We start from the raw sequence: 17,689 nt of genomic DNA, 5'->3' as shown, positions 1-17,689 counted from the left end.
GCATGTTGCGCATATGAGCGGCTTGGACGGATCGCGCTAGATGCTTAGGGCTGTATTAGAGATCTTGCCAATTACGTAATTCCGGAGGGCTGTTTTAGAGTCGCTCACGTTGGTTTTAGCCTTGTGGAGGCGACGGCAAGCGCAATAGCGGCCTCTTCTCCTTCCTCAGCGTGATTAGAGGCGGATGCCAGAGAGTTGCCTTCAGCATCTATTGCCACGATGGCCATGGCGCGCATAGGGTGGTAGTCAGCGGCGTCGACATAGCATACATCGGGGTCATCTCTGAAACGTTGGTGCAGGACAGACGCGCGGGCATGACGGCGATCCTGGTGGTGTACCGGGTGCACGTTTCGGGGTACGGGGGAGACGTAGATGGCATTTTGAAAGTGAGGAGGTGGCGAAGTCGTTTCATGTTGGCTGGCGTACGGAATGCTTAGCTTCTGCAGTAGAAGGAGTCCTGTGTGACTGCTAGATAATTGCTGGTACTAGGCTGTGCGCTGCGCTTCGGCAAGTTCCATTAAGAGTATTATGGATACCCATAGCCATGAAGTGTTCGGTGGATGCCGTAATGAGAATGCCCACAGCCCGTTTACAGGCAATGCGTATTATGCAGTCAATTTTACATTGTTCAGCTTTTTTGAGGTAGAGGTATGGAGCGACATACGTGATATGGCTTATAATAAAGGCTTCCACTAACCGGATGAGGCTGCGCTCCACAACTCCATGGTGGTGGTGCGCAATTCGTGAAATCAGACAGCTTATTTGCAGTGAGCTTGCAGAGAGGGCTTTGATGGTGTCCGTGTTTGAGCCTGATTGATGAATGCGGAGTCCAAGAACACGTATGCTCGAGATGATGGGGATAACGCGATCTTAATGCGAGCTGAATGTCTGGAGTACCTGGACGATGTCACTTGCCGGGAGGACCGTAGAGAAATTCGGACTTCTGCGGAGAACACATCAGACCACGTTCTCCGGCGTAAGCTTCCACTATGTCGACAGCTTGTTGTAGGCGGTCTTCAATGTGCACATCGCTGCCTCCAGCCGTCCATGTCGTGATGTCATCAGCGTGTAAAACTGTGATGCACATGCGGGTACTAGCTTTCTAGTCTTTCTTTTCTTTTTGAGGACATGTCATCTCTAAGCTGTTTGCACACATGCACTAATTTGTGCCACAACCACAAGTAAATGTTTCTTCCCTATTCGTTTAAATTCTCCAATATTCCAGTGAATTAGCTAACAGACTGAGAAGGTACGGATTCCAGTTGATTAAAAATGAAGGATGCTCACACTAACGCGCAAGACTTGAATGTAACAAAGCTGTATGGAACCTTCCTGACCATCACGACGGTTTAAGTTTATGATTAGAGCCATTTGCTTCTTTGCTGCCGCAACTATCTCTACTCCATCATAGTTGCTACAAGTGTTAGCTTCCTTCACTTTTTTGGAAGTGATAATCATAGGCCATCACCGTGGAGGGGCTTATGCCACGACGCGTCTCTCGTTCCGAACAAGTGCTGCCACAATTACGGCAAAAGCTAAAGTTTTTTGGCTAATCTTGGCCAGTCTCCCTAAGTGAGTATGTTTGGCTTGACAAACGTGCGCAGAGAAGCAAGGTAGTCGTCGCGAGGGACGCACACGAGTGCTTGGCAGTTTTTTTAAACTGCCGGGCTGTAGCGAGGCCCACGCTCATGTGTGCGCGCTCAGCAATTTTTTGGTATTTTTAACTGAGGACACAAAAAATTACGATTTGCTAAAGAGCTTCGCTCTTCAAACAAATTGTGTGAAAAACCTTGTGACTGAGTTAGGGCATACCTCACTTTCAGAACATCGTATCCTACAATAGATCTACTGCTTCCGCAACGTTTTAAGTTGGCCGTCGGCCAACATGACGCTCACGTAAACACCCAACAATGCAAAACAGGCACAAACAACTTTTATTCTTTACACCTTCGCTCCACAACCACCACAGACACAATCGCAACATTTTTTTTTCCCTTTTTGCGAGATCATTACTGGGCTATGGTTAGCTTTGCTTTCGCAATATGTTCCCCTATTTTGTTATTTCATCAAGTGTAAAAACACTGCAGGCATGCGGTGGTAGTAATTCGAAACACCAACAAAGAAGTTCGAAAATCCCGCCATCAGCACACACAGCCAACAAGCCCACCAACGTCAAGCCCAGTTAAGACTAAAACAAAATGACGAGGGGTCCCGGACAACAGAAGGGCGCAGACACTTCGCACTTTCCAAACACCGCTCGAGGGATCGTCTACGGGTACTCTATGAAAAATATGTATACTCCTAGAGAACCCCACTAAGTTAGTCGCTTGAAGGGCTTGCGTTTACAAATGGCTTCAGGTGCTACCAGAGAACAACGCAGCACAGGCGGTCAATCGTCGAAACCCGCTTCGTTTTCGAGATTACTTTGGCACCGACCGCGTTTTGCTTTCTGGCTTCAAATCCGACTCATTTCAAGCCAAAGCCACAAGCACCTGCCTCTTGTTCTGGCAGGCCCAAACAAAGGCCCTTTCGCCCCGCTTGCACGACAAGCTGCCTCTGGATATGACAACAGGGTAAACGTCACACCGCGCCGTTCGTGTGAATGAAAATATACATGTGCTCATATATGTGTACGCCACTTTACAACCCATACGCACACCAACACTGCTGCATGTATGCCAGACAAAACGGAGGCTCTCTCTCTCTAGGGTTTTTCTTTGCAAACTTTCAGGTTTCTTTGTTTCTTTTTTGTACAAGCCTAAGTTATGTACATATCACTACCCTCCTGAAACGAGCCCCCTTTCCAAAACGGAGAACACTGCCACACAGGAAAAAATGAAGCCAGGACAAGAGCGTGCACACGCTGCTGGCCAGGCCACAACCAACCCCCCTCTGTACATACGCTGTCATCATAAAGATGGCAACCACAAACAAAACTTCAGCCATGAACAGTTTTCTGGCAAGCATAGCCCTCAGCTACACTATCAATATGAAAAAGCAGTGCGCTAGTCTACTGCAAACTTTCGACGCCTAAAAAAACTTCATTCTTCATTTTTCCAGAAAGCACAGTACCTGCCTCGCTCAGATAGAAATAAATATATTCCCAGTACAGGTAAAAGAAGACACATTCAGCATATTCCTACAGGTTCACACGAAGCAAGAGCAAAAAATATATAAAAACTGATGTGAGAATGAACTTGAATAAAGAGTTTAGTGACAACGATGCAACACACTCGGCTCGAAGCAGTAAATAAAGATGGTACAAAGATCCATAAACTGTCATCAGAAGTGACGATACAGGGTCTAAGAAAAACGCAAAAAAGAAAAAAGTCTTCTGAAGACACTCTGGAGACATTTCTTCAATAAATAATAATAAGCTGCCGGGGTCCTGGCAGTTTCAAGATGCTTGGAATAAAAACCACAAGGATGTCTGAACTCACGCCGACGCACAGCTGACAATTTTGCCGCCACAACACAAGGCTCTCGCTCCAGCCAGAAAGGCAAAAAAAGTACAGGCAAAAAAAGCTTGGGCACTACAAAAGCAGGGCGCGACCACCCATAAAAGTATAAAATGATACAGAAGTCAGCAAAAGTGCACTGACCCTTCTCAAGTAGCCTCTCCAACCACAAGTTCACCCCGTACGAAGCTGTTCCGATGAGCGCAGAGCTAGCAAAGTCGTGTTCTTTGTCTCAACAACATGTGGAGGTCAAGTACGTGGATCGTGTCTAAAAACGAAGTGCGCATACAGATGCCATCAGCTACATAGCGAGCACCTCAACTCATGCAAATCATCTAATCCATGTAAACTCCTAGCCTTGTTCCCGAACAAACAAAGCAATCTGCATCCAAGACTGTGCATGTACATGCTACCAGTGTAAGCCCTCCCACAAGCCATGATGGTGGTAGCCTAGAATGGCGATTTGCAAAATGCTTTGCATTGGACACCTTTTGTTTTATATCCACAGTTTTGTCGGCAAGCCTATTAGGCTTTCCAGCAACTTGTGCAAGCATGACATTTTCAAAATGCAGTGCCTAGAGTGCAGTCTGACAGCACTTCAGCCCAGCGCTGCAAGCCATGACAGTGCCATTTGACGAGATTTGTATTTTTAAGACTAGGCTGGCATAAGGCAGAACGTCTGCTATTGTGGTGTAGAGGCTCTGTCATAACTTTGTGCCTCCTTTTTTTTTTAATCTTTAGTTTTGATAACTTATGGCTTAGGTATTAAGTTGTGCTACATTAAGGAGTGTAGTTACAGGTTTTTTTTTTCTTTTTTGCAGAATGCTGGTGGACATCACTTTAGCGGAGTGCTTATAGTATCATAAGACTGCGCTCTAGACACAGCATTTAAAAAAAATTGAGGTTGTTTTCTGCCATTTTTTGTTCCCTTGCAGAGGACCACAAAGACAGCAACATTTTGTTTGTGTTCAATGCAACATTAAGGCATCTGCCAAGTTCGTGTAGCCATTTCTGCATTATAATACCCCCGTCCATTCTTGTAGCTCCGAATGTTTCGACTTCATCCCTCCATCGAGTTAATGGCCTAGTTGTAGCCCCTTGGTGCCACGGTGGAATAGCTAACGTGTCAATTAAATGTGCACACCATATAATTAGGCTCGGTAATTAGGACACAAGAAAGTGTGCCAACACTTCCAAGAAGTCTGTGGGCTGCCTGCCAACTAAGGCACCACTGTGCTTGAAATTCAAAATGCAGAAGATTTAGCGTCTGTCCCCTGTGTGCAACTCTTGGTAACAGTGAACCATCAGTGGCCTCAAGTTGTCTCATTCTAGCCAGGCCTAAACAGAAGATTTTGGTTTGTCTGATGCAAGCATGAAACTGTGGCCTATGAAACCATGAAACCACTCCACTAGGTTGTGGTTTGCAGTCATAATTCTGACTGCCGGTTTAATTGCTCCCGTAAGCACGTCACAAGGCTTGCCAAAGAGACAAGCCATTTTAAATCTACTTTTAAATTCAAACTCCTCCACAGTGCTTAGTTTTCAGCCGAAAAAGATGCCTGGACTGTCCACTCTCTCGAATGAGGTAAAGTTGCATGCTGTCCCCCCCGGTCCCTTTAAATAGTAGCACCTTGGTATATTCTACAGAGCAAGGGTCGACCCCTTATCAATATGGTGTCGCCATCTTGTGAAATCGAGTGCAGTGCAGTGCAACATTGGTAATTGATACAGTTGATATGGGAGCTTTCCGTAATGATAACACAAACAAAGCTGGTAAGCCTCCACAAAGGCTCCAGTTTTAAGTGGTTTTTAAGTTTTTGAAGCTGACACAGTACCTCGTTGCCCAAACTCGTTCACAATATTGAATGCATCAGCCACTGTGAATATGCAAAGCATACATACTAGTCATTCAGCACCGCCCCAGCTTTTTCTAATTTTTCTTTTTTAAGTTGACACAACAATGTCTGTGCTCATTCACAATTGGTACTGAATGCAACAGCCAGTAAATATGCAAAGCATACACACTGCATCTTAACATGCATTTTGAAGACACACCTAACACTGCTCTGGAATTTTTTTTTTTTTTTCTGCAAACAGCATTCCAACCTGTTCCCATCATCTCGCTGCATCGGAAAGTGCACGCAATCAGAGCAGAATCAGAAGAAACGGGACCACACAAAGCAAAGGGCTTCTAGTCTAGCAAACCCTGCTGCCATGCACTAACCAACCATCCCCCTCCAAGCTCAGCCATCAGCTTCATTTAATTGCAAACGGCTCCTTAAGCATGCTCTCAGGACACTCAACCTACACTTGCGGCTAAGAAAACTTTGAAGGAAAGAAAATTCAACCCTCAGAGTTAAAGAAAGTGAACTGTGAAAAATAAAAGATAATATAAACGAGGGAAATTTTTTTTTACGGTGGAGGAGGAGAAAGAGGGCTTTTTTTATTAAAGTGCAAACAAAGCACACTCTCAGGCGACTCCACCTACGTTTGCGGCTAAGAAAAAATTTGAAGAGGGAAAAAGAAATTTAAGCCTCAGAGGGAGAGTCGCAAAATGCGAAAACTAAACTGAAGACAAAAAAAATTTTTTTTTTAAAAGGGAGAAGAGGCTGGATGCTGAGAGAGAAGGCAGGGTGCCCTGCCAATGACAACGCGGGGAGAAGGAATTCTGCCAGGCACAAGGTCTTTCGCGGAGAGGGTCATCTCAGCATCATCATCAGCACGAGAAGGGCTTGGAGGGAAAAATTTTTTTCAAAAGAAAAAGTAGGAGAAGGATGGAGAAGCAGGGGCTGGATGCGGAGAGAAGGCGGCCTGCCCCCGCAACGACAACGCCGGGAGGAAGAAGCCTGCCAGGCATGCTGCCGCGGAGAGGGTCGCCTCTGTGGCCGCATTGTCATCAGCAGGAGAAGGGCTTGAGGTTCTCGAGCTGAATCTCGAGCGAGAGGCGCTCCTCGGTGGCCTCGACGAGCTCCTGGTTGAGCTCGCTGTTGAGCAGCATCAGCATGTTGTTGCGCTCGCGGTGAGCACGCACAGCCTGCTGCAGGCCGTACTTCTCGTTCGGAATGGTCCTGCGGCAGAGACGGAAGGGGCCAAACACATAAGGTGGGTCACGCCGCCTTTGATGCCGCTCCGGAGCATTTAAAGGGACCCTGCAACACTTCCAATAAACGCTCTCACTCTTCCCTTCGTGCCTGGCAGCACTGTGAAAACTATAGTTATCCTCAGCACGGAGCAGAACTGTGCGATTTGCTAACCGCAGCAGATGCGTCTTCCGTGTCTGCTTTGCTTTGTGGCATTCTTTTTGAAGTGGCTATCAAATGCATTTATTGCTGCAACTGAAAGGAAATGGCAACTAGCCGCTAAACTGCTGTAATGACGTCATCCAAGAGCTCAAAGAACGTCAATGTATGTATGTTTGTGTTTATTGGCGCAAGGGTATCTCAGACCAAAGAGCCCCAAAACTATATTACGTGGTCTTTCTATGTGTGATATATTCTATAAAGTATTGTATATATGGGTGTAGAGGGCCCATAGATTAAAGCATAAATATGTTCATAATGGCTGATGAAGGGGATTATAAAAACGGGACTGCAGTTCGAGCCGAAGAGCCTGCTACGTGAGCGGGTTCTCCCTTGCAAACTAAGGAAGGCTCTAAGGTCACGCACTGTATGAAGTGAGCTTCAAGAACTTTATGTCTGCAAGAAAACTTAAAAGACATTTGTTTGTAAACATAAGTTCATCTCCTAAAAACGGTGAGGGATGTAGCGGAATGTTGTAGCTATATATTTTAGGAAACTGCCATTTTCTGGCCTCACTGCAGGATGTGCACTCAATACATGGAGGACGGACAGCCATTCCCTACACTTGTCACAAACAGGCGGGAGTGTGCCATTTAAAAGATATGCATGTGTAACGTAAGTGTGACCTATGAGGAGTCTGCATATCAATACTTCCAACTAATTGGTTTTGTTTTTCTGTCGTGTATCTTCCCAGGAGTGGTTTTATTGAGTGGAGTTTGTTATCTGTGTTTGTGCCCCATGTGTGCTGCCAGGATTTGCAGATTTATCTTCGGATAACTGATTTCAAATCGAGGTAAGGGACCTGCGGTATGTCAACACCAGTACGAAGGGCCGCCATAGTGGCGTTCTGGTCGGCAATTTCATTTCCCAAAATGCCACTGTGTCCAGGGATGACTCGGAAATGAGAGAAAAATCTTTTGAGCAAGGTTCCAAGTTTAAATGGGCATAGAGAGGTAATTTTTGGCTGGGGTACCCTGTGGCCCCCCATTCTTAAAGTTGGATGTGTTGATCGACTAAGTTTTTAATGCATTAAAGATTTAGAAAAAATGGTTGTAAACAGTACACCATATACAAATGATCATTCTGATGATGATGATTATGGCACCAAATAAATTATAGTTGGTGCGAGCCTAACAGTATAAAAATGCTCAGGTGCGGAGGGCCATTAAAGGAAAGGCAAAATAAAGCTAAAGGAAACGCGCGCTGATTAATAGTATAAATACATTGCACAAAATACGCACCTCAGCACAGAGACAGTTTATATTGATTCCAAGAAGGGAAAAAGGAACTGTCTGCATTCTGTTTGGGGAACTCAAAAGACTCACCCGAAAACCAGAACCCTACTTTTAAAGGAAAGGGTGTGTTTGTGACATCACTATCTTCTATAGTAGAATTCTATAGAGAATTCTACTGTAGTGTCGTTCTACTCTGCTGTGTGTTCATCAGCCATAGCTTCTACTCCCACTAATCTCATAGCATCCTTAATTTACCAATATAGGCAACCATTTTAGCATCCATTTAAGGGCAGGAACCCCCCAAAATTGACTAGAAAAAAGAAAATTAAAAATAAACTAGCCACTCCCAGCACCACAAAGCAGAATATGCTGCACACACCGAAAGGAAATCATCACATGTATGCTCAGTCCTTCCAATAAATAGGTTACAACTCAGTCACCAGACACCCCTGCCACCAAACCTATCACACTGCAACTGACTCCACAGCATGCACGAAGCTGCCTGTTACGATTCAGCGCAAAGTGCTTCACCATTACCCTGTGCTCGCTTGATACGCCAGACATTGCGGGGAAGTTTTGTACATTGCAGGGAAGTTTCATGTGTGGCAGTGAAGCCAGCTCATTCTGAGCTTCCACGTATCACCAAGTAGGAGCTCATTCTGAGCTTCGATGTATCACCAAGTAGGAGCTGGGCTGCCGCGGGGCAGTCCAAGGCCTGTGAGTCATGTTGCCGAAGCTAAAATCCAGTTCGAACTGGTTGAGCCTAGACTAAACAGGCGACGACCATCTGGTGAACTCCTTTCCCCCCTCTCTCCGCACAACATGCGCCGGCTTCTGCAGATTCATCACGGGACCTACGGATGTTTTACATGTTTGTACTCTTGGTGCCGTGCACAACACGCTGAACACCTGTTGACCGTTGGGAATTCTGGTTATAAATTCTCGCCTTCTGCAACCGCATTTGGGCCTTCAGGCTCTGCTAAAGGACATTTCTCTGCTCTTTTGAGCTGTCATGTTGTAAGCATGCCAGTGTGCTGCTACTTGTTTCATCGCTGTTCTCTAATCGCCGTCTATTAAACAAACCAAGTTTCGCTCTTGGCCCTGCGTCATCAAAAACAGGGGCAACTCTCCTGCAAGCCGCTTACCACCACGCTACCACAACACGACGGAGGTCGGTGCTTGGGCGCCTTTGCCCATTTGACATGCCTCAGTGCCCTTTTGCGATGCTGCCACCCCTGTTCAACTTGACAGTGGAACTTAATAAAGCCAGGTGCTCACTTCATCTCGGTGGCTGCCAGGGCGAGTGGGGCGTTGCGTCGCTTCTTCTTCTCCACAGTGTCGTCCGTCTGGTCGACTAGTAGCATTGCACTGTCATCAGTGGGAGCGGGACTAGAGTCCTGCAAGTAGGGCCACCAACATTTAGACACTCAAGGACTCGGCTACACACCCCAGTTTTTGGAAAAGAAACGCTCCTTCCTCAAACACCTTCCAGTAGTGACAGCTTAAAAGCAGCAAAACTTTCTACAGGTAACGCCATAATCTTGAAGGGGCCATGGAGACAAAATACAAGTTTGCTTTATTCGAAAGATTTGGTGTTTTGTGGTGCCCCCAGCATCTGACAGGCAGCAAACGATGCTTTATTTACTGAGAAATCAACGAATTTAAGTTAAAATTTTGATTCTCCCGCCAAATCATGCATTTTGCGACAACTGCGATGACGTAACCAGGTCGGGCCTTCAAGCGAATGTTAGCGCGCTGTTTACTCTGCAGCGTACTGGGGAACACGTTTTTACCGATAGTCCTCTTATATGTTGCCACCATAATGCGCCAGGCCACTGTTTGCCGACACTTTGTTTTTACTGTATTTGCACCTGGCTTGTTTTTGTTATGGTTGGAAGTGATTGTTTCTTGAAACATTGGTCATTCTCGACAAACAAGGTCACATAACACAATGAGGCTTGCGCTAATCAAGCAGTGTCGTGTGAGGCAACCCGAAAGCGCTGGACTGCTGAGCAGCTGTAACAAGCATAGTGCACGCAGTATTAACAGCAGTACGCACTGGTACTGTGTACTTTCATAACTCCTATTGCTTACCCCAACATTCTTACTGCTATAAAGTGAATATGCATTACATTTAAGCGAAAATAGCCCGTTCTTCAAGCTTATAAGCCGTGCCTAACTTGAGTTTGCTTTTGCCGGCTTCAGCCAATCTCACAGCTGTGCATATTACCGTACTTACCCGATTCTAACGCGCACTTTTTTTTCCGAAAAAATAGCATTAGAATCGGATACGAAACCGAAACTGCCGAAACAGTGGAAATTTCATCACACCCATTGCCATTGCCATCTCAAGATGGCGCCAAAGCTTTTAGCAATGATTTTTTGGACGCTGGAAGCCTAGGCGCCTAGGATTTTCTATCGGCATTCATACAAATCGTTAAATCGTTCCACTTGCGCGCTTGATAACAGCAATGGCAGCAGCGGCAACGAAGGTGCACCGCTTTCATGAGAGACTTACGAGCGGCTCTCACGCGTTCAAAATGAGCCGTCGACTTAAGTGTGCGCCTCTCGAGAAGCTCGCGGGATGGGCGTGCGAGGTGTGAGCCACGATCCCATCGACCATGGTTGAACGTTCGATCAGAAGTGTGGCATCGCGAACGTGCTTGATGGCACCGAAGATGAGATGTTGTGGTCAGCGGAGAGCGACAAGGAGCTCTCGGAGAGCAATGAGGAGTAAGACGAGTGAGATTTTTTTGGAAAATAAATCACCTGTTTCTCTCGCATTCGTTCTTCTGGGTCACAAAGTTCCGTGCGCGTTACAATCGGAGGTGCAAAGTTTTTTCGTTATTTTTTTGCCTGGAACATCGGGTGCATGTTAGAATGGGGGCGCCTTAGAATCGGATAAGTACGGTACGTCATAGGTTCTAGTGCGGGAAATGAGCAAGTGAGTCGGATGGCCACTTTCTTCCTTCCTAATTATATAGCTTATTTGAGCAAAGCTTACATTAAAAGTGGTGTCAGTATGATTCCAAAGAAGCAATCTTTCGAATGAACCAAGCTTGTGTTTTGTCTGCATGGCGGCTTTAACTATCAATCAGGCTTTGATTCATTCTTAAGGCATGCAACCAAACATTGTGATTGTTTCATCTGGATACGTTTGAAATTTTGCAAAGTGCTTTATTTTTGAAATTTATTGTTTACTGCAAATTTTAGAAAACTGTCCAGTTATTAAAAAAGCCTATAGCACTGTCAGAACACGCACACAATGCTGTACAACGCTTCAAGAGATAATTAAACGCTTGGAGTGATCTTCACAAAGAAAATAAGACGAAGGATTAAAGAAAAGTGCGAGCGCTTCTTTTAAAGAAACCTTCCAAACAGTCGTTTTGCAAAATGACAGCAGCATGCTTTAGCCCGAAGTGACCCAACACACACAGAAAGGAAAGAAGCAAGCTTCATTACCAGGGTGTCAAGGAACTGAAAATCAAAGAAAGGAGAGAGAAGAGTGCTCAGTCAGGGTTTCACTGCAGCCTCTCTCTACAACAAAGTCATTTCAGCAAAATCGACACCAGAGGTGTGAGCAGCTAATCAAACCCCATGCATGCAGATAAAAGCTGTGGCCTTGAGGTCACAGATATAAACCCAAAGTGGGCTGCTCCAATGCATCATGCATCTATTGAATGCATGCAATTTACCAAGCTGTGAAGTTGCATTTTTTCAGTCATGCCACACATTTTATGCGTGCAAAATGTACGTCTCAGTGCAAAATGATGAACAGGCTGTAATTCAAGGTAAAGGAGGCAAGGAGAACATGAAGAGCTTGTACCTCATCGGAATACTCAGACTCCGATGAATATGGTGATCCCATCACTGAAAAGGACAAAATAGTAAAAATTAACAGCAAGCCTGAACCTTTTTGGTAGCAATTACTGTATACGATAACAAATAAGATGACACTTCTTTTTTTATTTCAGTTTTGACAGGGTACTGTGCACACAAACGTACCATCCAATTTTCAAGCCAAATACGCGAAATGGCCTTTATTTACAATGTCATTAGACTGGCTCATCGGTTCATCTATTCGGTTCATCTATTAAAAAAAAGTCCCCGACAGGAATTGAACTCCAGGATGTGTGAAGGCAAGCAGGTGACTAACGACTACTCCACGTTGATGCCATATAAAACTGCTTTCAAGACAGACAACCGATTTTTGGAGTGTACCGCGAGGAATTTCTAAATAAACAGGCGAAAATATTTTAATTTTGCACTAAAATTCCTGAAGTCTGAAAGACGGTGCCATGTAATGTCTAAACATGATACTGCCATCATGTCCAAACAACTCTGTCGGTTTCAACGTGTAATTCAAAAACCACCTAAAGGAATAGGAAAGGTTGTACATTATTGTTGTTTTAGCTGGGGAGAAGTTTTTAAATACTGTAACCCCTTCTAAACTCGGATACCCCGAAATATCAACTGTGACACTTTTTCTCGCCGTGCATTTACCTCCCATAGGTGGTATGCATTTTCCCCTCAAAACGTTTCACCGGGGGACCATGGATATCTCGAAATGTTGCGGAGAGGCAAACACTTAGCTCCCACTATGCGCTCAACAAGGTCGTGAACGGAAAATTTACATGGAGTATGCGTGCAGGAGGCTGATGTCCCTGTTACCGGAATGCTGTCCAACGCCTACATTGTTGAGACAGCTGAGGACAATGCAGCTGATCATGCGGACGATGAGGTGCCTCGACAAGCACCTCAAACGGCAGAAACAAGTAACATGCTGCGCTTGCTCGCAACAAGGTAAAATGTAACGGTGGAGACCCAAGATTGATGTGATGCGTTGAGCAGCTCGACAACGCCCTTCTGGTACCAGATGATGCGAACGCGAAACAGGCGAGCATCACGCAGTTCTTCCGCCCGCAATATTAAAGATTTGTTTTTCCTGGAAATTATTTTGCCTTCATTACGGAAGCTCCCTGTGCAGTGGAGCTTTTGTTACCAGCACTAGCTCTTATATATAAGTGACCTGGGCACAAATTTTCATCAGCATCTCGCTTAACTCAGAACTCCCCTTTATCTAGAAATTTTAGAGGATTTTATGACTTCGAATTAACGAGGGATTACTGCACCTCTTTTCATCTCACGTGCAGTTAAAGGTATGTTGCTGCACGGTTCACCGACATGGTTGCCAGCATTCCTTTTGCTGTGCCCCGTATGGCCGGTACATCTAAAAATTCTAATTTCCAAAGTTCTAGGGTGCTATTAGCAAAACTGTTTCGGGTTAAGGTGGTTTAAGTGATTTGGGATAGAGAAGATATACTCGACAAAAACTGGTTGCCTGTTTCTTTCAAATGAATCGAAGGATGTCAGAAAGATATAAAAACACAAGCTAGCTCCACAGCGCTGTCCCCTCATGGCTCCACACAGCATTTCAGAAAGAATTCCTCGGCCACTTAAGTCTGCATATGTGCTTTTCTTCACTTCCTTTTCTTGGATGCCATTGCTAAGCTAAGTGTTCGATACGGACCACTAGGGGGAGCCATAATGCTTTCACACTTAAGTGCCCCCAAAACTTTTCTTAATCACAGCTTGGTAGGCATCTGTTTGTGAGCAGCCCGCCTTCTTTTCCCCCAGGAAGGAAGGTGTTGCCTTGACACGACTGTGGCTAGTATTCTAATATGCATGTTATATGAAATAATTAGCACTGTAAGTGTGCCATAACAGTGCATCAGTTGGGCTAAGCAACTTGGACATCGATTGTTCCACTGCAGCAAAGCACAGACGTTTAAAAGTGAGATATCTTACTCTGTTCGGCCGAAGGCTTCTTGTACACCTCAAATGCTCCAGGCTGTTAGGATGAAAAGCAGGAAGGAAAGAAGGAAGGAAGAATAAATAAACAGAGGAAGACAGAAAAAACAAAAACAAAAACACTACAGTACCAACTATACACACGTGTATTTTACACAAGGAGAATCAACAATCAACCTTTGAAAGCTTTTTTAATTTGTGACAGCTTTTAACCCAGAAAATTTACGTGTACATAAGATTCTGCAGTTGATGAGGCAGCTTCCGCTAACAAAAAGAAAAAGCCCGCAAATAGCTCAATTAATATAGCTGTTTGTATGTGCCAAAGGTACAGCTATTACAACACAGTGTCAGAAACAATGACCTCAGCAGTTCACCAGCTCGTAAGAGGACTACTACACTGAGAACGACAAGGGAGCTCACCTGGAGTTGCTGAATTGGGCCACTTGTCACCTCGCTTCGCGACTCGGCAAAGTGGTCGAAATCGGCAAAGTCCAGTGCTCGAGGAATGTCTCCTGTGATGCTCTTCGATGCCTGGACAAATGAGGGAGAGGAGCAAAAGCAAACTTTTTGGCGGGAATTTTAAAATTTTCCGAGAAAAATTCTCAAACATGCATATCAGACAATCCTAACCAGAAAGACTATTCAAAAGTATTCCCACTGCTTGAGACAATGTAGTTTGAGCACAGTTGCGCACAGTATGGGCTGAAACACCCGATGGGCAACCTAAAGGTTACCTTTTTAGTCGCCACAACAAGTAACGATTCACAAGCATCATCATGCGACGCTATGATATTGTCACGTTGCCAAAGACGACGCAGTTGTCTTCAAGAAAAACAAGTTTATTGGAGCGAACTTGTGCTCCCTTAACAACCCAAAGAATACAAGGCGGCGATACAGCAATCAACAAAGTGACGTGCGTAAACTGGTGTCGGCGATCCGAATGCTATGGCGTCTGCTCTGCAGGCTTTTATCTCTTGGCGCTAGTGTTTCTGGAACCGTCGATTTACATCCAGAACATTGTAGATCAAAGAAGATCATTCTGGACTAGTGACGTTAGGGCGAGACAGTCTGCTTATCTGAATGTGATAGCCTGTGCGGCATAAAAATAACGAATGGAAGGCGCGCTTTGCTTGGGACGCAGATAACACAGCCGGGCATGGCCGGGCAGCAAAAACAAACAATAAACTTATACATGGTTCTCGGCAATATCACATTCATGCACGAAGGGTTTCAATCAAGGGTTTCAATCACTGTCCAATCACTAACTGCCCCTCACAAGCTTTTCGTTGCACCGCCCAGTCATTTACACCCGTGCATCGAAACCACGAGGAAAGATGTCGGCACTAAAACTTTTCTGCGTGTTTGGCTACTTACGACTTCTTCGGTCTCTTCCTTCTCTTCCTGGGGTAACCAGCAATGCGCAACCGTCAGTGCATGCAAGCCCCCGAAATGTGGGCAAATGCCCAACTTCCCCTGTACACCCCAGAGGTTGGAATGAGAGAAGAAAGGTACTCACGTTTCCTGGCGAGACCCTTGGAGGAACAGCAGGTGGGGCACCCAAGTTCTGAGGGTTTCCCTTACCTGCAACAGCGGACACAAGAACAACAGGAGCCACTCACTCTCCCAACTCATTCTTGTTTTTTTGGCAATTAAACCAAGTTGTAATCATGACCAGTTGCAAGCAGCGGGCATCGCATCTATGTTTCAGAGCCCAGATACAACTAAGGGCTGATGCAGTATTCCGTTACAGCTCTGTGTTTCACTATGGCTGCTCCACAGGGCTGTCAAGGGCTGTCAACACCCACTATCATTCGCTCGCTCATTTCAGCTCTGGTCTCAAGTACCATAGAAATTTTTTTCTTAAATTTGGGTACATTTACACCACCACTACAAAGTTTCAAACAATTTTCGAATAAAATAAGGTGCACTTAAACATGAATTTGCACCATTTCGGTTTTAGGATAACTAACAAGCCATCACCGTCTGGCTTTCTAACACAGACTGCACTGCTTAGTATCAGTCAGTGAACAAACCACCCGTAGTTCGAAGACAGAACCAAGCCCATTTTAAATGCCTAACTGCACATGAGTATTTTGGCAAGGTTAAAAAAAAAAAAAAAACACACACACAACCTTTTTACCTGATATAACTAGTCCTACAAAATAATGCAAGATTTCGAATAGTAAAGGGCTTTTGTGTACTGGCCTCAATGCAAGCACGCAATAGCTATTGTACATTTTGTATAGCACAAAGTCTTCGTTACATGTTCACGTTATTTCAGTGCCGCATAAAATGTAGAAATAAATCTTTTGCACCAAGCTTTCGTTGCTCTCATCAAAACTTTTCTTTTTTCAATTCTGGTGTTGAAATTTCGCCCCATATTGACCCATACAGGCCCATATTACACATAGGTTCCTATGCTACATGGACTGCAGAAAATCTCATGCTCTGTTTCCTGGGAGCAACTGGCAACGTGTGCCAAGGGTCACTACTCCGAAAGTGCAAATGCTTTATGTGCTGCTAATTATCTGAGGTGCTAATCCGAGTTCCACGGAAGCCACCTTTTTGTTTCGTGTCATTACGAGGTCCATAAGGAAGCCATAAAAATAGGTAATTCAACCATAAAGTCGCAAAAATTGCTAACTTAGCCCACATTGAGGATTGAAAATTTCCCAATAAATCCATTTTTTAAATCCATTTTATTTGCAGTCTACAGGTCCCAAAGAATGCACAAATTATTATAGCTGTACCAGAAGTATTAAAGCTGTCGCCCATTGAGGTAGCCTAAACAACCATTTTCACATGTTTCCAAACTTCGTGCGTCGTTTTCTCAGGACCAATTTTTTTTTTCCCGCGAGGTCAACTGTTGGGCACAATATCACAGGATGTACTGGTCAGATTTGTATCATTTTTGCTGCGTTCGAAAGCTTATAAACTGAACAGTACAATAAAAACACAAAAATTTAGAGCATCTTTTTGCTACACAATTTTTTATGCAGTTCGTTTTATGAAAACTTTGGTAATTGATGACCTGGCATTTAATAAGTTTACAGCAATTGCAGAAATGATGCTAAAACTACTGCAGTGGTATAGGTCCTTCTAGAGCTGAAAGGGACAAAAAGTATTCGAGTATTTCATAGCTATATAATGAAAAAATTGAACGCAATGGCATAACATGTTGCACATCTCTGAACTTGCACCACATTGATGAAAACTGACTGCATTTTTGTGCTCAGTGTGTTAAAATACACTGAATGTGTAAATCTCAAGCACATAGGTTAAAAAATAACAAGAATGTCCTCAATACCAGTGTTTCCCCTTAATATCAAAAGGAGAACAAGTGTTGTTTGTCCACAACCAAATGATCCAAACAAGAGTTCCCCATTATGGCTAGATCTGCATGCCTTGCAACAAATACTTACCAGCTTCATCTGCCAAAAGACGGAAGAAATAATAATTCAGACACTGCCAATGGGCCACCAGAAACAGACACATGCACAATCAACGTAAGTGCTATTCAGTTGCATACTCAGTGGACACCGCAAAGCAGGTATCATGATGCAAGTTCTGTAAAACATCAGCCAGCGACAAGCCGGGATTGTGGCACCTCAGGAAAAAACTTCATCCCCTTCATTAAGACACTGTCAATTTGCTGCTCATTCTTGTTCTCTTTGCCAACATGTGCTTACCTCCCACTTCAAGGGACCCTGCAACACTCTTTGAGCAGTGCAAGTAAACCTGCATGACGTTTAGATTACACTGCCAGGAATACCTGAGCCAATATTACACATGCACGTGAAGCGGTGAGTGCGCAAATCGCTGTGAAAAAAAAAAAAAAAAAAAACCCTCAACCGTGCTTTTTTTAATTTTCCTCATTATGCACCCC

At 44.5% G+C, this 17,689-nt stretch overlaps 1 protein-coding gene across 4 annotated transcripts in view; it reads right to left on the bottom strand.

Annotated features, from left to right (window-relative positions):
* Positions 1-1,911: 1,911 nt before the first annotated feature.
* Positions 1,912-17,689, bottom strand: part of Reps (RALBP1 associated Eps domain containing) — a 60,519-nt gene continuing 44,741 nt past the window's right edge. For all 4 annotated transcript variants that reach the window (XM_077682924.1, XM_077682925.1, XM_077682926.1 and 1 more), the window contains 6 exons: positions 15,320-15,384; positions 14,224-14,334; positions 13,801-13,843; positions 11,819-11,862; positions 9,271-9,389; positions 1,912-6,526 (listed from right to left, as the gene is read on the bottom strand). In XM_077682924.1, coding sequence (XP_077539050.1) covers positions 6,355-6,526; positions 9,271-9,389; positions 11,819-11,862; positions 13,801-13,843; positions 14,224-14,334; positions 15,320-15,384 — 554 coding nt within the window. In that variant the 3' untranslated portion in view covers positions 1,912-6,354. The remainder of the gene's footprint in view (positions 6,527-9,270; positions 9,390-11,818; positions 11,863-13,800; positions 13,844-14,223; positions 14,335-15,319; positions 15,385-17,689) is intronic.

The sequence above is a fragment of the Haemaphysalis longicornis genome, unplaced genomic scaffold, assembly GCF_048455015.1.
Source record: "Haemaphysalis longicornis isolate Haplotype H1 unplaced genomic scaffold, Haemaphysalis longicornis Haplotype H1 scaffold_9, whole genome shotgun sequence".
Lineage (NCBI taxonomy): Eukaryota > Metazoa > Arthropoda > Arachnida > Ixodida > Ixodidae > Haemaphysalis > Haemaphysalis longicornis.
This window is presented reverse-complemented; position numbering and strand designations above follow the sequence as displayed.